Here is an 18380-nt window from a genome sequence, read left to right on the forward strand (position 1 = left end):
GGGGGACAAGACATTTGACTTGCTGAATGAATAGGTCTTGTTGGATGAAGACGGTTGTAACCGAAAAATTGTACATTTCTTTTTTAAGACAGTTTACTGTCGCCTGGATATCGAAGATCCCCCAGTTCCGGGTTTACGATGAGCAACCTTGCGTCACACAACCAAGACCACGCCGTGATGTTAGCCAAGTTAATTTTTAGTAGTCCTACAGAATGCTGTTGTCGTCGCAAACACATTTGAAAGCGTGCGAACCCATCCTTACTAGCAAACAGTGAGCTCCTCGTGGGTCTGTCAATGGCGGTCGAAACGGCTTTCTCCGTCAGACACGGATACAACTACGCTCCAATTTTCAACAGGTTGGAAATGTAGGAACTGGGAAATGGTTGGTCTTCGGCAAAGTTGAGGGGTCTGTGACTGTTGGGAATGCTGGTGACATTTGAGTGAGAACCGGAGCATCTTGGAACCCTCCCCGGATCTTTCAACAACTTAGCATGCTCGCTTTTCTCCTGGGAAGCTCGCTCTATTGCCTACCACGGTCATTCCCTCAGATCCGACATTTCCCATTGAGGCTTCGCCGATGGACGGCCGGATGGAACACCCAACCCCCCTTTTGCAAAATCATCACGTCTCGGAAAACCAAATGAGCCGCTGATGGCCGAGATTTATTCTTCATGCCTCGGTCGCGGGGGACAAGGCTGGATTCGACATCATTGACAGGCCTCAGATCCATTGCGGCTGACTATAACGCGATCCTCCGATTGAAGGAGACCACGAGATCAAGGGTCAAGACTGGGCGGGCGAGACCAATGGAGATTGATGCCGATGGGGCTTAGTTCATGCTAAGGGTAGCGTTGAGCTGCTGGTTGAGCAGACAGGGTGGCAGCTTAATCCAGATCCGAAGCTGCAGGCAATCACTCCGTTGCTTATCCAAGGCTTGAAGATTCAGGGGCCGCCGGCGTGACGGGGGGTCTTTCTGACCTTCCGTTTGGAGGAGGATCTAGTTACACCTCCTGTGTCTGTACGGCGTCTGATCCAGCTGGATGTTCTAGCCATTCAACGGCGCCTGTGCCGATCTGCAGGCATGCGGTTGGGGACACTGTCCTGAGACATGGCTTGCTTTTTATATTGTGCCAAACGATGCTCGATGTTCGAGGGCTTCCTCCGTTGGTGTCCACATGAGATCATAGAGTTTCTCAGACGATGGAAGTCTTCAACGGGGTATGGGCTTCATATTCTCCACCGTTCATATCGTTGCTGACAGGATGATCAGTGATCACCGATCAGCTCGCGTGGGAGCAGAGGGGTGCGCTCCGTATTCAAGCAGTCGGGAGGGCGATGTCCTGGGGCGGATCACAGGCCGTTGTCGAATGACGTGACAGTAGAGTGGGAGATGGTTCCTGGGCCCCTTAACCCGGGGAGATAAATACCCTTGGACATGATTCTATGACGAGAAGATTTGAGCAATACGGTTCTGGGGGTGGACGCCGCTTGGCATCCTTGCCAGTAGAGCACGGCGAGGAAGCCACCACGCGGCCTTCCGTTGAGCCTCTCAAAGTGATTTGAACCGTTGGTTAACAAGACGGGCGACTGACGCACGGTCTCTGAGCTGACCGCGGAAGCAGAGACACCAATGCCGCGTTGCTCGTAGGTCTCAACGATGGCTCGTATGTCAGGCACAGCGCAACGCTAGTTGGCTGGTTGTTTGCCGTAACGAGCTGGACATGCCGATCAAGGAACCGATTCCGGAAGGAAAGTGGTCGGCTTGGATGCCAATGGGAAGACAGGAAAGCAATCCGGAAGGCCTGGTGCATCCGGCGGTCCAAAAGTCCGTGTGGGACAGGTGGTAGGGCAGGACGAAACCCTTGCAGGCCGAGATGAGAGTCCTGATGATTTTCGGTGAGCTGGCTTAATCACCACAGGGCGTAAGCACCGGAGCATTCCTGTTTCAAGCGAAGCTTGCTCTGGCGTGGTATCAGAGAAATTGAAGCTTCAGCCGGCGGGCGAGAGGTAGGAACGGTACCATTGTGGCAGTACCGTTGTCTGGAGACCATGCTGGGTGCTACTTGTTGGAGATGCAGCTGTTGGTTCTGTTAGTGACCACATGCAGCGGGCGTTGTGATATGCTGTGACCGTCACACAGGATCAAACCACCTGTGATCCAACGGTAAAGACAAGAGGAGGTCTTGAAGTTGTTGATGGCCACAGTGACGGACGGAGGGCCAGGAGGGAGTGATGTTGAACATGGATTGGAGGTGGATGTAGATGGAAGATCAGGATTGGTTGCAGGGATTCAGAAAAAGCAAAGAAGGTTCGAAGTTGCAAGTGCAAAGTGCAACTCCACTGCAAGCTGGCCCCCACTGGCACGCCGCACCGCTAACCCAGACCGGGGCACCTGCCGTGCCTCTCTCACCGGGACCATATCGACCAATCAGACTTATTAGGCTTATCATGACAAAGTGAAGTTACTCGGTCACTTCGGCCGGTGCCCATGCCTTCTTTCGTCGTTAGGCTGCCTTTCCGTCTCCCATCAGCTTGGTAGCGGCGGGAGGGGTGCTTGTCATCCTTGTTCGCTTTCCCAAACCGGCGTTAGGGGGTCGGTGTCTACTGAGGTAGCAGATGGGGAGCTCAAAGTCTGTCGAAGCAGTTTCGTTGATCTTTCTTAGCATTGGCTTTGGTTCATCGTTCCAAATGAATTCCAGGAGACGATAAGACGAAGAGGGCGGATGAAAGACATGGAGTCAACCAATTTTGCTGAACAACCGGTCCAAGACATCAGACATCGAGACGCATGTCCTCCAACAGGCGAGTCCTTAATCATGGTATGATGAAATTGCTCACAACCATGACTTTTTTCAACTCCAAAAGTCTATGTCCTGGTGCCACAGGTCAGTCAGGTCCGATTGTGAACGCTTTGAGTTCCCGCCCTGCCGCAAAAGAGTCTTCAGCTCAAATGCGGACTGTTTCAGCAAGAGTTGGGATGACGGCGTGCTGTGCCGTACTTCGTCTCAAAAAAACATGGCCATACACGACACGGTACACACTCTGAACTTCTCCTAAAGCCTAATTTCCTGCCCGTTTTGTCGTGGGTTCCAAAGTTTGGCCAAGAAATTCCACTGAGACGGTGGTCCCTGAATTCCTCTGCTTCCGAAGACCCATCCGAGATTTCTCCTTCGCTCCCGTTGCCGACGTGCTTCCCGTGCCTTCCGTCAGTCTCGTTCGAAAATTGTTGCCGTGTCCGAATGCGTAGTGTAAAACGGCGTCTTTGTCGTGGAACCGACAGGACGGTATCACAGTCGCCCGCAAACAGCTGTTCGTCCGCTGCTGATCTGAGTTGTTGTGCGCCCGCCCTCACGCCTAGTCTCTGTAAAATAGCATGACGTATCTGTATGGACGAGTCGGATACCTGCCATTGCTCCAGCCAGCGTGTTTCTCGGATCCCTTGGATCATCATTCTTGCAACTGGTGGTATTCGTTAGATGTTCGAAACAAAAGAGGCCGAGAGGGAAATGCCAAGCATCGGGACGAGCCCCTAGTCGACTCATGGAAAATCGGATGCCGTATAATCAAGGGTGATTCTCATCATCTCCTCGGCCAATTCAGACGTGGCATCTCGCCGCCTGCAGAAGTCCAGACTGCTGCGTCTCATATGCTCGGAGGAAACACCACGGACAGGAGGTCGGGACGGCGGTGGCCAGATGGTATGTATCATTCTCGGGGCAACGGCTGGCTGGGATATGGCACCTATGAGGGATACATAGGATGAAGGCGGCACCATACGAATGTTCATTCGTGAGTCTTGGCCGTTGATTTGCTCGACAGACAATATGAATTGGCAGCAGTTCTGACCGTTATCTCTGGCGCAGGACCCTTGCTTGATAACAGGCGTTTCCCCGTTCATCCTCTGCCTCTCCATATGGCAATTCCAACCCTTGTACGACAGGGGAGGGCGTGGTCAGATAAATGAAGCACATGCATTTGGATTGCGACTTTCATTCGATTCGGAAAGCTATTCGAGAACCATGGCATACTAGAAGGTGATGAATTGGAAATGCTGTGGTGTTCGTAGACAAGCCATCTGATGACAAGTTGGATCAAGTCAGCAATGGTAAACTCTGAGCTGAGCTGGAGGGATTGAAGACACTCAGACTGGAAAGAGCCGTGGCCGCTAACCGAGGACGGCCATCGGTGTTGTTGGCGCCCCCAGGGTATCAAAGGCCGTTCTCGTTCTGTCTTAAAGTCGTCTGATCAACAAGTCCTTCTGGGCTTTGGCATTGTTGTTCCTTATTGCCTCTTCGACCTCTTCGACGGCATATTGTTTTTCTTTTTTTCCCATCTCCAACTGCACGGATGTGTTGGACACGCAGCTGCCTTTCCACCAGATAGATTCGATATGCACATCGTGCCGTATCGAATCGATTCCTGGTCTCCTTCCTTCCTGAACCCCTGGGACGTCGAGCATTAGGTACCTAGGTAGGTTGGATCTACGTCGCAATCGATAAGCCTCCGCCCCCGTGCCTCACCCCTGCCGATTGGCCCTGGCCTTGATGAAAAAAATCCCTGGCCTGGAGTCGGCTGCAGTGTGAGTGAGCAAGTGAGAGGGCCGGAGCGATGAGTGCCTGCTTTCTTACCAGGGCCTCCCACGACCTCCCACACCCGAAGGCCCCCCCGGGAAAACTTTGGCCACCCCCTAGTCCCTAGTCCGGCAAGCCTTGGCCCTGGGCGGCCAGAAGTCCTTCGTGGGACAGCCCAGCAATGGCAGCGAGTCTGCGACCTTTCCTGTGTGTCCATGTCCAGGTCCTTTCTCTGGCCTCTGAATCCGTCGGGCGATGCCTACCGTCCCGCTAGCTTGCCCGCCACCTTCAGGGCTACTCACTCCGCCGCCCGCAACGCAACTTTGTGTCGGGCGACTGACATCCACATTCATAAGCTTCGCGCATCCCGCGCCCGCTCCTTGCAATCGAGTCTTGAGTCCTCCGTCATGTCGTCTCGCTCCTTGCTGTCCCTCCTGCAACTTACGACGGTCAAAAGCGCTCTCGATCGAGCCTCCGCTCACTCTGGAGCCTGTCGACAGGCTTTTTAATACGAACAGTCGTCGATTGTCGTGACCAGGCCTTCCGGCTGGCCTATCTGCGACCTTCTCCACGGTTCCCGCGCGTGCAGTGCAATTGCCGAATCGGCGTTAAGATACCGAATAACCAGACACAATGGCGTCCCCCCTCGATATCGACGTGAACGACCTCGAATATGTCCACCTCGTGCCATACAATGGCTCTGGCCCGACGGGAGGCGACTCTCTCACGGAGGATCTGAACATTTGGTACGAGGTACGTGATATCCCCCTTAGTCCAGTCTTCAATGTGGTGGAATGCTAACGGTGGGACTCGTAGACGGGTGACATCGCCTGGATGATTACATCGACGGCTCTCGTGCTGCTCATGATTCCAGGTGTTGGGTAAGTCTTCCCCTCGGCGACGACATCGATTCAGCCGATTAACGTGTCCAACAGTTTCTTCTACTCAGGGTTGGCCCGAAGGAAATCCGCCCTGTCTTTGATCTGGCTTTCCGTCATGGCCACCGGTGTCACCAGCTTTCAGTGGTTCTTCTGGGGCTACTCTCTAACTTTCTCACACACAGCCGGTGCCTTCATTGGCGACCTGGCAAATTTCGGCTTCAGAAACGTCCTCGCCCGACCATCCGTAGGCTCCAGCCGCATTCCCGACCTTCTTTTCGCCGTCTACCAGGGCATGTTCTCTTGCATCACCGTTGCTCTTGCTACGGGTGCGGTTGCTGAGCGCGGTCGCATGCTCCCCTGTGTCATCTTCATGTTTATCTGGGCGACCGTTATTTACGATCCTATCGCTTGTTGGACGTGGAACCCTAGTGGCTGGTCTAACAAGATGGGTGGTCTCGACTTCGCGGGAGGAACACCCGTGCACATCGCGTCCGGCACAGCCGCTCTAGCCTACTCCATGATGCTGGGCAAGCGTCGCGGTCACGGAACCCACGAGCTCAACTACCGCCCGCACAACGTCACCCACATTGTTATTGGCACGGTATTTTTGTGGGTTGGATGGTTCGGCTTCAACGCCGGATCAGCTCTCTCTGCCAACTTGCGAGCCGTTCTTGCGGCTGTTGTCACGAACTTGGCTGCGTGTGTCGGCGGTATCACCTGGTGCGTTTTGGACTACAGACTCGAACGCAAGTGGTCTACCGTTGGATTCTGCTCTGGTGTGGTTGCCGGCTTGGTATCCATCACGCCTGGTTCTGGTAGGTGAACTTGTCCCTTGTTTCTCTCTGGACTACTTACTGACTTGCCTGTTCTAGGATACGTCCCTGTTTGGGCTGCCGTTCCTTTCGGCGTTCTCGGCGCGGCCTTCGCCAACTATGCTACCAAGCTCAAATTCATTCTGAGGATCGACGACGCCCTCGACATCTTCGCTGTTCACGGCATCGGCGGTCTCGTTGGCAACGTTTGCACGGCCTTCTTCGCCGCCAACTACATCGCCCATCTGGATGGCGAGTCTGTAATTGACGGCGGTTGGATCAACCACAACTGGATTCAGCTTGGCTACCAGCTGGCCGATTCCTTCACCGGAGGTGCCTATTCCTTCGTCGGCACCTGCATTATCCTTTTCATCATGAACATGATTCCCGGCCTTCGACTACGTGCCTCTGAAGAGGCCGAGATTCTGGGCATCGACGATGCCGAAATTGGCGAGTTTGCCTACGACTACGTTGAGCTCACCAGAGAGGTGCTCAACGATATGGATAACGAGGCTGCCAGTCGCTACTCGAACGACATGGTCTCTTTCCAGCCAATGGAGAAGAACAGCATCCCATTGATGGATGCCCGCAACTTCGCAGGATCATCACAATTCCCACCACAGTTCGGACATGCCCAGTGAAGCACCGGCATCTGACTTGATACTTCGCTCTCGACGAAACGAAACCCCGCGATAGAGGTTCGGCACGCGTCTCGAGCTGTCACAATATCAATCGATCTACGGCGCTCTTGCTGAGGCTTGAGCGACCGCCGATTTAACTCACGCCACAAATATGGTGGCAATATACTGCGGCGCATCACCGCCTGGCGTTTACATATCTACACGGGAATGAGCGATGCAATGTACATATATATATCTTGGATTTGGAATACGGTGATACCATGGGAGGCGGAGGATGTTGGTCCGTCCCTGACCGCTGTACTTGTAATTACTCACGAAAAGCAGGACAGGCCCATGACGACTCTTGGGTGTGATCTTTTTTTGGTAAATAGACCAGGAATGAATTTCTTTGTTCAGTTAAACGGATCCAATGTCTCACTGATGGAATGACGATTCGCAATGTGACGTGGAGGCTCGCAAACACCGTAATAAGTCCATCGATTTTTGCATTCATCCACAACAATGGTATTCTTAGACCCCACGCGGCAAAGTCGACGGCGCTGCTAGCGATGGATGTGGATGGATTTCTCTGCTAGATCCCTTCCTCCCGTGCTGAATCATGCACGTCTTGCTCTGAAGAATTCACATGTTGGCGATCGAATGCAACCTGGAGGCTGGATGGAGCCTATCGGGCGCTCGCACCTCCCTCTTCTCCCTACAGGTGGAGAGCTGTCAGTGCTCAGGCATGCCTTAATTGGATGACTTGCAGCCAGCTAGAGCACTAATGCATCGCTGTTCCCCACGTCATGCACCATTCTGGCCATATTCAGCATCTCTGTCCATGGGTCAACAAAGGCATCCATCCCTTCCATGGACACATCACCTCGACGGGTAACCTGTCATCCTCGGTACCTTATGTCGCTGTCGTTTCGCCCAGCGGTTTTCCCAACTTCCATCACTCCAGCTCCCTTGAGCCCAGGCAGCAGTCCAGATCCGACATGATCTTGGTACAGGCGCGATCAACAAAAGGGTTCATGCGCGCGCCTCTTTGACAACTCCCACCATGGCCGACACCGGCACCCCGTTGAGGGACAAAGAGCGCTTTTTCCATCAGCTGGAAGCCATCGGAAATTTGAGCGACGACGATGAAGACGAGTTTGGAGAGGCTGAGAAACAGCACCGACGACAACTAAAGGCCTTCCAAGCTGCGGCGCAACCTCGACAACCGCTTCAAGAGCGGAGCCAAGAGTCTCTGCGGTCACTCGCTATTTCTCAACACCAACCAAATCCAACTCCCAGAAGGAGTGCTTCGGATCCGATCATCGCGCAACTCGCGGAGCTCAAACGGAAGGACGTCATTGAAAGAACACCACTCGCCGAGATCAAGGGTCCGGGAAGGAAAGATCGCGACGTCGCCCCTCCTGCGGAAACCAGTTTCATTGAAGATACCCCGATTCCGGATACTTCGTTGAGACAACCGCTGCAGCCATTACTTACTCTCACGAGGACCGCTTCTACACCGCTTCCAGTAAAACAGCATTTGACTGCTCATCCGGCGGATCATTCCCCTTCTGTCGCCGCCATGAAGAAGAGAAAGAGGGATGCGAGCGTCAAGGTCGTGCCCGAGGCTCAGCAGGTCTTGCGCGGAAGGCGACACTACTACATCCCGAACGATGATATCGCACCCGCAAGAAGGATGCGCATCAGGAAATCCCTGGAGTACGGAGCCACCTGGGTGCGAAATTTGGAAGAAGCAACGCATGTCGTCGTGGACAAGCACCTGGAGTGGAAGAACATCGAAAAGATCCTGTGCGGTACAGACCATCTCACATTCACCCTTGTCAACGACGAGTATCCCCTTGATTGCGTTCGCTTCAAGACATTGCTCAACTCCGACCAGAAACAGTACAGAATCTTAGGCTGCCCGGAAAAAGCGTCGGCTCCAACAATTGAGCAGCCGCAGCCGCAGCAGGCCCAGCCAAGTGCTCCAACTCTCCAGGACAGGCCGCTTAAGAAGCGCCAAACAAATCCAGGCAAATGGGATTATGCACCTCCACCGTCAACACCGTCACGAAGTCAAGAATCTTCGAGTAGAAGGAGTGATCAGCAACCGGAGCCACCTTCACCATCTGTTCTGAGAGACATCACTTCTATCGTGCAGTCCGAAACGGCGCATGTGCCTTCGAGTCAACTCATCGATAGATCCGACAACGGAGATTCCACTGTGTTGGGAGAAAGACCACTCTCCACGCCGGAAGATGAACTGGAAAGTGTTATATCACAGCTTCAGCAATATAGGGACTTGCCGCTGGAACACGACGAGGACGAGTTGCCCGCGACGTCAGACTCAGTCGGTATGGACTCAGATGAAGAGAACGGTTCAGAAGATGACAGGAGAAGAAAAACGAGAGCAGCCACAAAAGGCAGAGGACGAAAGGACCTAACGTGGGAAGACAAGTTTGCGTGTCACAGGGGAGGCACCAAGGGAGGGGACAAACAGAATCCCAACAGCCGGACCATCGAAATCTTACAGCAAATGTGCGATTATTATACGCGGACAAACGACACATGGCGCCCTATCGCGTATCGAAAAGCTATCACGCAGTTGAAGCGCCAGCCTACAAAGATCACTACGGCCGACGAAGCCATTCGGCTACCTGGTGTCGGTCAAAGACTTGCAGACAAAATCCAGGAGATCGTTACCACAGACCGACTCAAGCGCCTAGAGCATGCCGAGAGCGAACCCATGGACGAGGTTCTCCAGACATTCCTCAAGATATACGGCGTGGGCAGTGTTCAGGCTAGTCTCTGGATTTCCCAAGGTTTCAGGACACTCGAGGATCTCAAGCAGAAGGCCAAGTTGACCACGAACCAACGAATCGGCATCGATCATTATGAAGATCTCAACACTCGCATTCCGCGCCGCGAGATGAAGCTTCTCGGGGCTTTTGTGAGGTCTGCGGCGGCAGAGCTGGATCCGGATGTCGAGCTGATCATCAGCGGTAGTTATCGCAGAGGTGCAGACAGCAGCGGGGATATAGACTTCCTCATCACCAAAAAGGGAACGAAATCAACTTCTGAGCTTGTCTCATTCCTGAACGACCTGGTCAAAATATTGGAAGAGCGCAACTTTCTGGTTGCGAGGTTGGCAAGCTCAAGGGACGAGTTGGACGGCAGCAAATGGCACGGCTGCTGCGCGCTGCCGCCTTTCAACGGATTCAACGACCAGAACTATCGCAAGGTCTGGAGACGTGTCGACTTTCTGCTCGTACCCGAGACGGAGATGGGGGCGGCGCTGATTTATTTCACGGGCAACGACATTTTCAACAGAAGCATTCGTTTACTGGCGTCGAAGAAGGGAATGCGACTCAACCAGAGGGGTTTGTACAAGGATGTCATGAGGGGCCCTGGTCGGGTCAAATTGACCGAGGGAGAGTTGGTTGAGGGCCGGGATGAGAGAAAGATCTTTGAGATCTTGGGAGTTAAGTGGAGAGAGCCACACGAGAGGTGGTGCTAGGTCCGGTGGTCTGAAGATTGCTCTCACGAGTCGCGGCGTCTGAATCGCATAGCAAAGCAGGGCGTTGGCTGGCACTTGTTTGGATCCCTGTGTTTATATCTGATATTATCATCATTTCAGGAAAGCTATCTGCAATCAAAGCTGCGGCCTGACCTTTGCGATCTCTGTGTAACCGAAGAGCAAACAAGCAGCATTGGCCCCTCAACAGCAAATCGACAAGGGGAGCTTTTTTATCCTCCCGTCCCCAGGCATAGCAGGGTCTTATTTCACTCAGAGACGACGAGAACGCGGTGCGGTGGCGAGGAGCGGGCCGGCAATCAGGGTCTGCCAGCTGCTAAAAACCGCGTGGTCTGGCCTAAAGTAGGAGGTGGGGACTGGCCGATGCAGGGTGCAGGCGGTGACAGGCATGAGCGGCGCAATCAGATTTAATTATTATTTTTTTCTTTCCCCTCCAGTCTCGTCCGTCCAGTCCAGTCCAGTCTGCCTGCCCGATCGTGTTGAAAGAGGTCCCCGTTCAAGCCCAGCCCAGCCCCGCCGACCGACCCTTCCTTCTTCACCGCGCGCTTGTCCGTGTTTCTCTTCCTCCTGAAATTTCCTCTTTCACATCTTTGGAGACCAGTGGTAAACAGCAAGTCGATCGACTCGGAGCATCTCGCCTCGCCCTAGAAAACTTCGTTTAAGCTACAAAGCACGCATCTTTCTACCCCTCCACAGTAAAGCTAGAGAAGAAAAAATGTCCAGCGACAAGATGGATGTCGACGCCGCCGAGGCGAAGCTCAAGACCATGGCGCACTCTGAGCAGCACTACTTCAAGAGGTACGATTATGTCCTGTCCTTTCCAAGACGTTGGGCGATGTCCTCCCGGTTGGAATATGGTAGCTAACGTTGGCTTTTTCTGCAGCTACGACCACCATGGTAAGTCCTGTCTTGCGATTCGATCGAGAAAGTAAACAATGTGTCTGACCGGAGGGAATGTGGAACAGGTATTCACGAGGAGATGTTGGTATGCAGACCCCTCCAAAACATGTTGCACAGCTGCCCCTCCAAGGCTGGGATCTGTGGTGAACCCCTCGCTAACCGTCCCGTCCCTGCAGAAAGATGAGGTCCGCACGCGCTCCTACATGAACGCCATTGTCCAGAACAAGCACTTGTTCAAGGACAAGGTCGTTCTCGATGTCGGCTGCGGTACTGCCATCCTTTCCATGTACGATCCCCCCCCCGAAACTGCCCAGCGCAGTTTCGTCTCTCCGAAGAGCCCCTCGGCTTACAACATGATGCAGGTTCGCCGTCAAGGCCGGTGCCAAGCACGTCATTGGTGTCGACATGTCCACCATCATCTTCAAGGCGCGCCAGATCGTCGAGGTCAACGGCATGTCCGACAAGATCACCCTGATCCAGGGCAAGATGGAGGAGGTCGAGCTCCCCTTCCCCAAGGTCGATATCATCATCTCTGAGTGGATGGGTTACTTCCTCCTCTACGAATCCATGCTCGATACCGTTCTGTACGCTCGCGACAGGTACTTGAACCCTGACGGTCTCATCTTCCCCGACAAGGCCACCATCTTTGTTGCCGGTATCGAGGACGGTGACTACAAGGATGAGAAGATTGGATGTGAGTTTGAAGTCCCCTGGCTCCGTTGCTGGAGCCAAGCTAGACAATGAATGAAGCGCTGACCCCCATTCTCCAGTCTGGGACAACGTCTATGGATTCGACTACTCTCCTCTCAAGGCCACAGCTCTGGCCGAGCCCCTTGTCGACACCGTTGAGATGAAGGCTGTCGTCACGGACCCCGCGCCCGTCCTCACTCTGGACCTCTACAAGTGCCAGGTTGCCGACCTTGCTTTTGCCACTAACTTCAAGCTGTCCGCCCGCCGCGACGACTTCATCCACGCCCTCGTCGCTTGGTTCGACATCGACTTCACCGCCGCTCACAAGCCCATCCGCTTCTCCACCGGCCCCCACACCAAGTACACCCACTGGAAGCAGACCGTCTTCTACCTCAAGGACGTTCTTACCATGACCGCCGGTGAGGAAGTCGAGGGCAGCTTGGACGTCAGGCCCAACGATAAGAACCGCCGTGACCTGGACATCAAGATTGCCTACAAGTTCCTCACTGACGACCCCACCCGTGCTGCCGAGGGTGCCGCCGAGTACAAGATGTGCTAAGTGCAGTCGTTGTGAGCTCGCCCCCGCCCGCCTTGGATAGTCGGTCTTGAAAACCTCAAGACCCATACCAAGGCTCGCAGCTTTTCGTCGCGACCGGAGAAACTCAAGGACTGAGCTGTTTCCCTGCGAACACAGTAGCGAAACTACGGAGAACCCCGGCCTCTGCCCTCCGGATCACAAGCGAGACGAGAACCTGCATTTCTATTGCGCCTCAAAAGTTTAAAAGAGAAGAGAACATCCAGCCTGGCTGCGAAACCTGCGCCGGCGAGGAGGCATGGCGCGGCCTCCTTTTCAAGGATGCCCCTTTTCGGTGCCTATTCTGGTTCTTAATATTAACGTAAACCGCCGCCATCGGGCAGACGTGAAGCGGGAGGAAAGACTTAGAGACCATGGCATTTACAATTCTACTGCCTCGAGCAGGGATAGAAGATGATTAATGAACAAAACATGAACCTCCATATTTGTTCCGCATTGTGATTGTTTTCACTGAGATGGCGTACGTTGAGTTTAGATTCTTTGTCAAGACAACTACCCATCTTTGGAGCAAAATCTTTTGCCTCAGCTCCATGGTGACAATTTTATCAGCATCAACGGTCTCGCGTGTATTCTACAGAAAGGAGAAATCGTGCCATGTTCTATTATTTCTACACTCATCTATCCCTTCTAGTTCTCGTCTTCTTTTTCGGCCGTTACCCCAGACCTTCTCCGTTGTGTCCACTATGCCCCTATAGCCCGTCCGTCTGTCTATCTATCCGCCAACGCTATGCATTCCAAAAACCCCCAAGTCTAAAGTTGACAAGTTCTCAAGTCCAATTTTTCTCAATCCGCTATGCTGAAGCTGACGCTGATGCATAAAAAATTCGAGACTCCCCCCTTGTCCCGCCCGAAACGCCGGTCTGGCTGATGTAAAATGCTGGAAAAACCAAGAAGGAAAGAAAGTACTGAAATAAGAAGGGAAGAAGAAGAAGAAGAAACGCTCATGTTCCTTGCGCGTGGAACGAAATGTACGCCAAGCTCTCCGTTGACCGGCTTTTTCTTTTTTTTTTTGTCGTCTTCACATCCCGCCCGGCCCGTGATTCATCCAGTCCTCGATGGCATCCTTCCCCCGGAACACCACGGCGAGCAGGACCGTGAACTCGTCCACCTCCCTGGGGTCCGAGAGCGCGAGGAGGCCGGAGAAGTCCATCCGCCCAACCCACCACGGCGTGTCGCCCTCCCGCGACCGATTCCACCGCTCCACCGTCGTGGCGGCCCATAACCTCGCCTGCGCCGTGAAACCCATGTCCGCGAGCGTGAGAGGGTGGTTGCCGCCGCCGCCGCCGCCGCCGCCGCTCCCTGTACCGCCACTCCCGCCCAGCTTGCCGTACGCGCTGCCCCCGTGCTTTGCGGTGGCGTATACCGCGCGGACGAGGTGTGCCATGACGAGCACCCGACGGATGGACTCCGCCATGAGCCAGCGGCGCCACGACGCCTTGAGCTCCTCCATGGTGGCTCGTCCGGGGGTGTTTGAGCGGGACTGCTCCGGCGACAGCCCCTCGTGTTGGTACGCCGCCGCCGAGGAGGAGGATGACGACTGCGGTTCCGGGAGGACGACGGAGGGCATCGCCTCCTCCGCGGAGAACACGCCGACCCCGACGCGGGACTGCAGGGCGGACGTCCACGCCGCCAGCACCGGCTCGACCGAGTCCGCCAGCACGCGCTGGCGGATGTCGCCGTCGAACCAGCGCATTATCTGGTACATGACCAGCGCCTGCAGCGCGGCGACTTGTTGCGGAAGGGTCCATGTCGCCTGATCCGGGACGTAGAGGAGTGAGGTGGCTTTTGCTTCTACGACGCCCATGACCAACGCGGCGTTTTCCTCGTTCTTGGCGGCGTACGCCGCGCATGCGCAGAAGCAGTCCTGCAGGACGGGCGGTAGGCCATCGGCGCCGGTGGTTGTGGGGAGATAGAGGGCCGGGTGAATGAAAGGGGCCACGCCGTTGTGGCCGACCCAGCGGCGGGGATAGTTCCGGAACTGCTCGCTGCAGTAGAGGACGGCGTCCCGCGAGATGAACTCGCTGCTTGGCGGAGGAGGAGGAGGGAGTATTGACGGTGAAGGCGTGGGAGCAGCTGCTGTGGCGCCAGGGTTCGTGTAGAACATGGGCCACGGGTTCTCCACTTCCGGCACGACTGGCACCGGCATCATGTTATGTAGCGAGTCGGGCGTCGCCGCGGAGCCGCTGAGGACATCGGTGAAGAAGTTAAAGTCCGCAGCGGCGACAGCGGCTTCGAGGGACGGATAGTTGCAGTCGTCGAGCCCCTTTTGTGTGCACCGGCCGCATCGAGGCAGCCGCTGGTCGCAGCGTCGCTTGGCCTGCTGACAGGCGGTGCAGGCGCGGCGCCTGGTTGAGATGAGGGGTGATGAGGAGTTTGACGGGGCCGACATGGCGTCTATGATAGCGTGGCAGCCCGCGAGACCACTTGTTTGGTGCGAGGCGTTCCGATGGAGGTGTTGGGAAATGGTGGTGCCGCTCTCTTGGCGCCGATAGGTGTGCTCGGCAGGCCGTGTAAGTCAGTTTGGTATGTCTTGGTGTGATTTCTCGCGTCGGTGATTTCGCGGTGTTGGGATGACCCAAACCCAAGCTAATGCGATCCAGCTAGAAGATCAACGAGAAAACAAATCGGCAGGTTTCACGGCGGTACTCCACCGCGTACAATGTCTTTCTCGATGTCTCTCTCCCACTGTCGCGGCTGGGCTCTCGTCCTGGTCGCTAACAATTCACAACCAGACGGATCAGCTAGTTTGCGCGCGCCAATGGGGATCCTCGGTGCCGTGCGAACGGAGATGAGTGGTTGCGCGCCGGTCCGGAGCGGTAGCGGGAGCGGTAACGGAAGCGGTTGCGGCTCTCCGCTTTTGGCGTCGGTGGAACTCCGCAACGGGCGACGGGCTTCCGCGTCTTGAGTTTTGTCTGTTGGTCGCGATCGCCCCGAGTCTTCTCTTGTCTTTTGATTCGGGCGGTACTCTGGAAATACTTGCTGGACATATTGAAAAGATCCGGAGAGGTGTGCCGCAAAGCCTACTGCCGGCACCCCTCCTTATATGTGGGTGGGATGGCGTTGGCTTTGGCTTTGGGGGGAGATGCGGCCTCCGTGGTATGCTCTACCCGACCTCACGAGCTCGCTAGCTCACACGAGCCACACGAAAGAGGCGCTGGATGAATCGAGAAGAAACGATTGTGGCCCAATCCAGAAATGGAGTAAGCAGCTGTTCAGAAAGCCACCATCGAGGGTGTTGGCCTTGACGGTTAGGTCATCGAACACCGGCCGTGAGTAAGCGTTCGTAAGTGAGTGATGAAGGTGAGAATATCGGCCTCCGGGGAGGACAAGATGTAGAAGAATACAGAGACTCGGAGCAAAACGATTGTGAAATCACAGTACCAACGAACAAGACGTGTGTCGTGCGTGAAAAGTTGCCCTGATCCTCGGGTTCCCACCCCAAGATGGCGGGCCCTTTGGGGGGTGGTGTGTCAGCTAGGCCGGGCTTGGGACCAGGAGGCAAGATCTTGTCTAATGGGGCATGCAGCTGAATTTGAGTTGTCGTGCATCGTTTCCATCGTCATGGCCGGCATCGAGTTCGCGGTGTGTGTGCGCTCCAGCCAACGGCTTCTCTACGGTATAGAGTCAAGTCAGTGCTAAGAGCCGTGTTAAGACTGGCTTCCAAATAGGGTATTATTCCAAGTCGACGCCTCTGAGAGGACAACTCACCTCGTAAGTGTGAACTGGTCGTCTTCTTTGCGCCATGAAAACAGGTTGGCTTATCTGCATAGGCTTTGCCTAAAGGCATATGCAACCACCACCACCGCTTTGCTCCGAAGCCAGTACCAATCCAGGCACTCCCATGCCTTTGAGCAAACGAGCGGACGAACGAGAGGACAGACTGCTGATCCGACCCCCGTCTGCAGACACGAGGTCTGGCATGCCTCTTCTCTCCCCCGGTATTCCCCATCTGGACCCTATTGCGTCACATGCGTAATCCCCTGGTTACTTTCACCCAAGCATCTTGTAAGCAGTTTAGAAACGCCGTGTCAGCTTCACCAGCTCAGCCTTATGAAGCAACGGTTCTCGGTTCGTTTCAACGGCCGATCCGCCTTTTGCTCGATAATCTTTCAGAGTCGCAAAGCGCCATCACTTGATAGGTAATATCCGCGCGCCAAATACATTCTCTGACACGCCGTGATCGTCGGGTGAGGGAGACGGCGGGTTGGCAATCATCCAGCTCACCCCGCTTCATGTCGTCTTCATGCCTTCTGCAACCTCATGTTGAACCCCGACTTGTCGGTGAACGAGACAATAGCGCCAACGCCATCAGCGGCGGCCAAGCCCGAATCGCATCATGATTCACTCCGACACGGGGAAATGTGACGTGGGTGAAGCTATTCCAGCTAAAGACCTCGTGTGCGGTTACCAGCCACCGTCCAGGGTCTCCCACAACAACCTCGTATTCAGTTTTAGAGCCCTAACAGCCCCCGAAAACCCGGCACCGGCTCAGGCAGCGACAATAAAAATCAGGAAAAACTTTGAAGAATATCCATTGTTCTGTATGCGATTGCTGACTAGCGCGCCGCCGAACATGCGATACCACAGCAAGCTTCAACCGTTATCATGGCCAAATCCCGGAGGCTGGCTGAAGTCGACTAAACCATGCACGGTGCCGGGTTCTTTAAAAATAGAGGCGACAGTCGCGCTATTGCAGATCAGACTACTCATCAACTTGAAGAGAAGACTCCACGATCATATCATTGCCCGCACAATACGGCAGAGTTGTCCAACTCGGACCCCAAGTTGCGAAGGGCTATGTTTAGAAACAACACAACGCTTGAAGTGTGGGACTTCCGCATGACTTCAATTGAACTCCGCACCACAGGTGGGCATCACCGTTCTAGTAAAGACAAAAGAAAGCGAAAAGTCTTCAAATGAGAATCGACATTGACGTGAACTTGCATTTGTATCGCTGGTCTCGTCGTTGTCGAATATACCAATTCTCTGGTTGGAGACGCAACGTCGAAGTTGTTGTCATGTTTGTCTACGAGCCGATTGGGGCACTTGTGTCGGAGAATTTGCTTCCCATCGACGAAAGCACGAGGAAGGACTTCCTGTGAGGCTGCGCTGTGTGCGAACCCTCTTTTCTGACCGGTACAGGGTATTGACCGAAAAGATAACGAGTCTATTCGGTTTGTTCGTCAAGAAGAAAAGTCGGGATGCAAAAGAAGAGGGTTGCGCACTCAGCTGCGAATGTTCGTGGTTCCATGGATAGACCAACTTTTAGTTGGTCAGTATGTGAAGAGATTCGAGACGAAGTGCGGATACTGGGACGCAGGTCTGCGTTTGAGACAGAAACGAGAACGATCAGGTCTCAAGTCGAACAGATCGCTCGCTCGACTTGCCATGCCTCTATCTCGACGGCAAGCGATGCTTCGCGGTTCAGTGATGACTCGAGCAGCATACAACCAATGGCCCCGCAAGACCCAGAGCCAGAGGAGGTCTGCTGTCGGATTCGTTGAAAATTCGTTCGGAACGTGAATTGAGTTTGCGATATTCAAGTTGGGTTGTGTGCGGAGCTCCGAGTCCGCCGGGGCGTAGCTGGTGCTATCGAGGACCTATCAACAACGACCAAGCGCTCGTTCCATGAGTGTTTGGATGGCCTCGTCGCGTCCTCCGACACGAGCTACATATGCCTCGTGATCACGCTTCGACATGTCGCCGAAGACAAGAACGGCGACCGCCGGATCTGGAGACCCCACTTGCCGAGGGCGTCGACGACGAAGTATTACGA

General features: G+C 54.6%; 4 protein-coding genes across 4 annotated transcripts; 3 read left to right on the forward strand and 1 right to left on the reverse strand.

Moving 5' to 3' along the window:
* Positions 1-5204: 5204 nt before the first annotated feature.
* On the forward strand, positions 5205-6905 carry CkaCkLH20_12510 (ammonium transporter; the record flags this gene model as incomplete). The annotated part of the gene is made up of 4 exons (XM_038895223.1): positions 5205-5324; positions 5388-5452; positions 5507-6267; positions 6325-6905. The coding sequence occupies 4 exons, from the start codon at positions 5205-5207 to the stop codon at positions 6903-6905; spliced, it is 1527 nt and encodes a 508-aa protein (XP_038739491.1).
* Positions 6906-7947: 1042 nt separating this feature from the next.
* On the forward strand, positions 7948-10401 carry CkaCkLH20_12511 (DNA polymerase; the record flags this gene model as incomplete). Its single annotated transcript, XM_038895224.1, has 1 exon — positions 7948-10401. One exon carries the CDS (start codon positions 7948-7950, stop codon positions 10399-10401), a length of 2454 nt encoding a protein of 817 aa, XP_038739492.1.
* Positions 10402-11134: 733 nt separating this feature from the next.
* Positions 11135-12568, forward strand: CkaCkLH20_12512 (hnrnp arginine n-methyltransferase; the record flags this gene model as incomplete). The annotated part of the gene is made up of 6 exons (XM_038895225.1): positions 11135-11217; positions 11303-11316; positions 11385-11404; positions 11496-11605; positions 11682-12013; positions 12090-12568. The coding sequence occupies 6 exons, from the start codon at positions 11135-11137 to the stop codon at positions 12566-12568; spliced, it is 1038 nt and encodes a 345-aa protein (XP_038739493.1).
* A 1054-nt stretch (positions 12569-13622) lies between these two features.
* Positions 13623-14993, reverse strand: CkaCkLH20_12513 (uncharacterized protein; the record flags this gene model as incomplete). The annotated part of the gene is made up of 1 exon (XM_038895226.1): positions 13623-14993. The coding sequence occupies one exon, from the start codon at positions 14991-14993 to the stop codon at positions 13623-13625; it is 1371 nt and encodes a 456-aa protein (XP_038739494.1).
* Positions 14994-18380: the final 3387 nt, after the last annotated feature.

Source organism: Colletotrichum karsti (genome assembly GCF_011947395.1).
Source record: "Colletotrichum karsti strain CkLH20 chromosome Unknown Scaffold60, whole genome shotgun sequence".
NCBI classification, from domain to species: Eukaryota; Fungi; Ascomycota; class Sordariomycetes; order Glomerellales; family Glomerellaceae; genus Colletotrichum; species Colletotrichum karsti.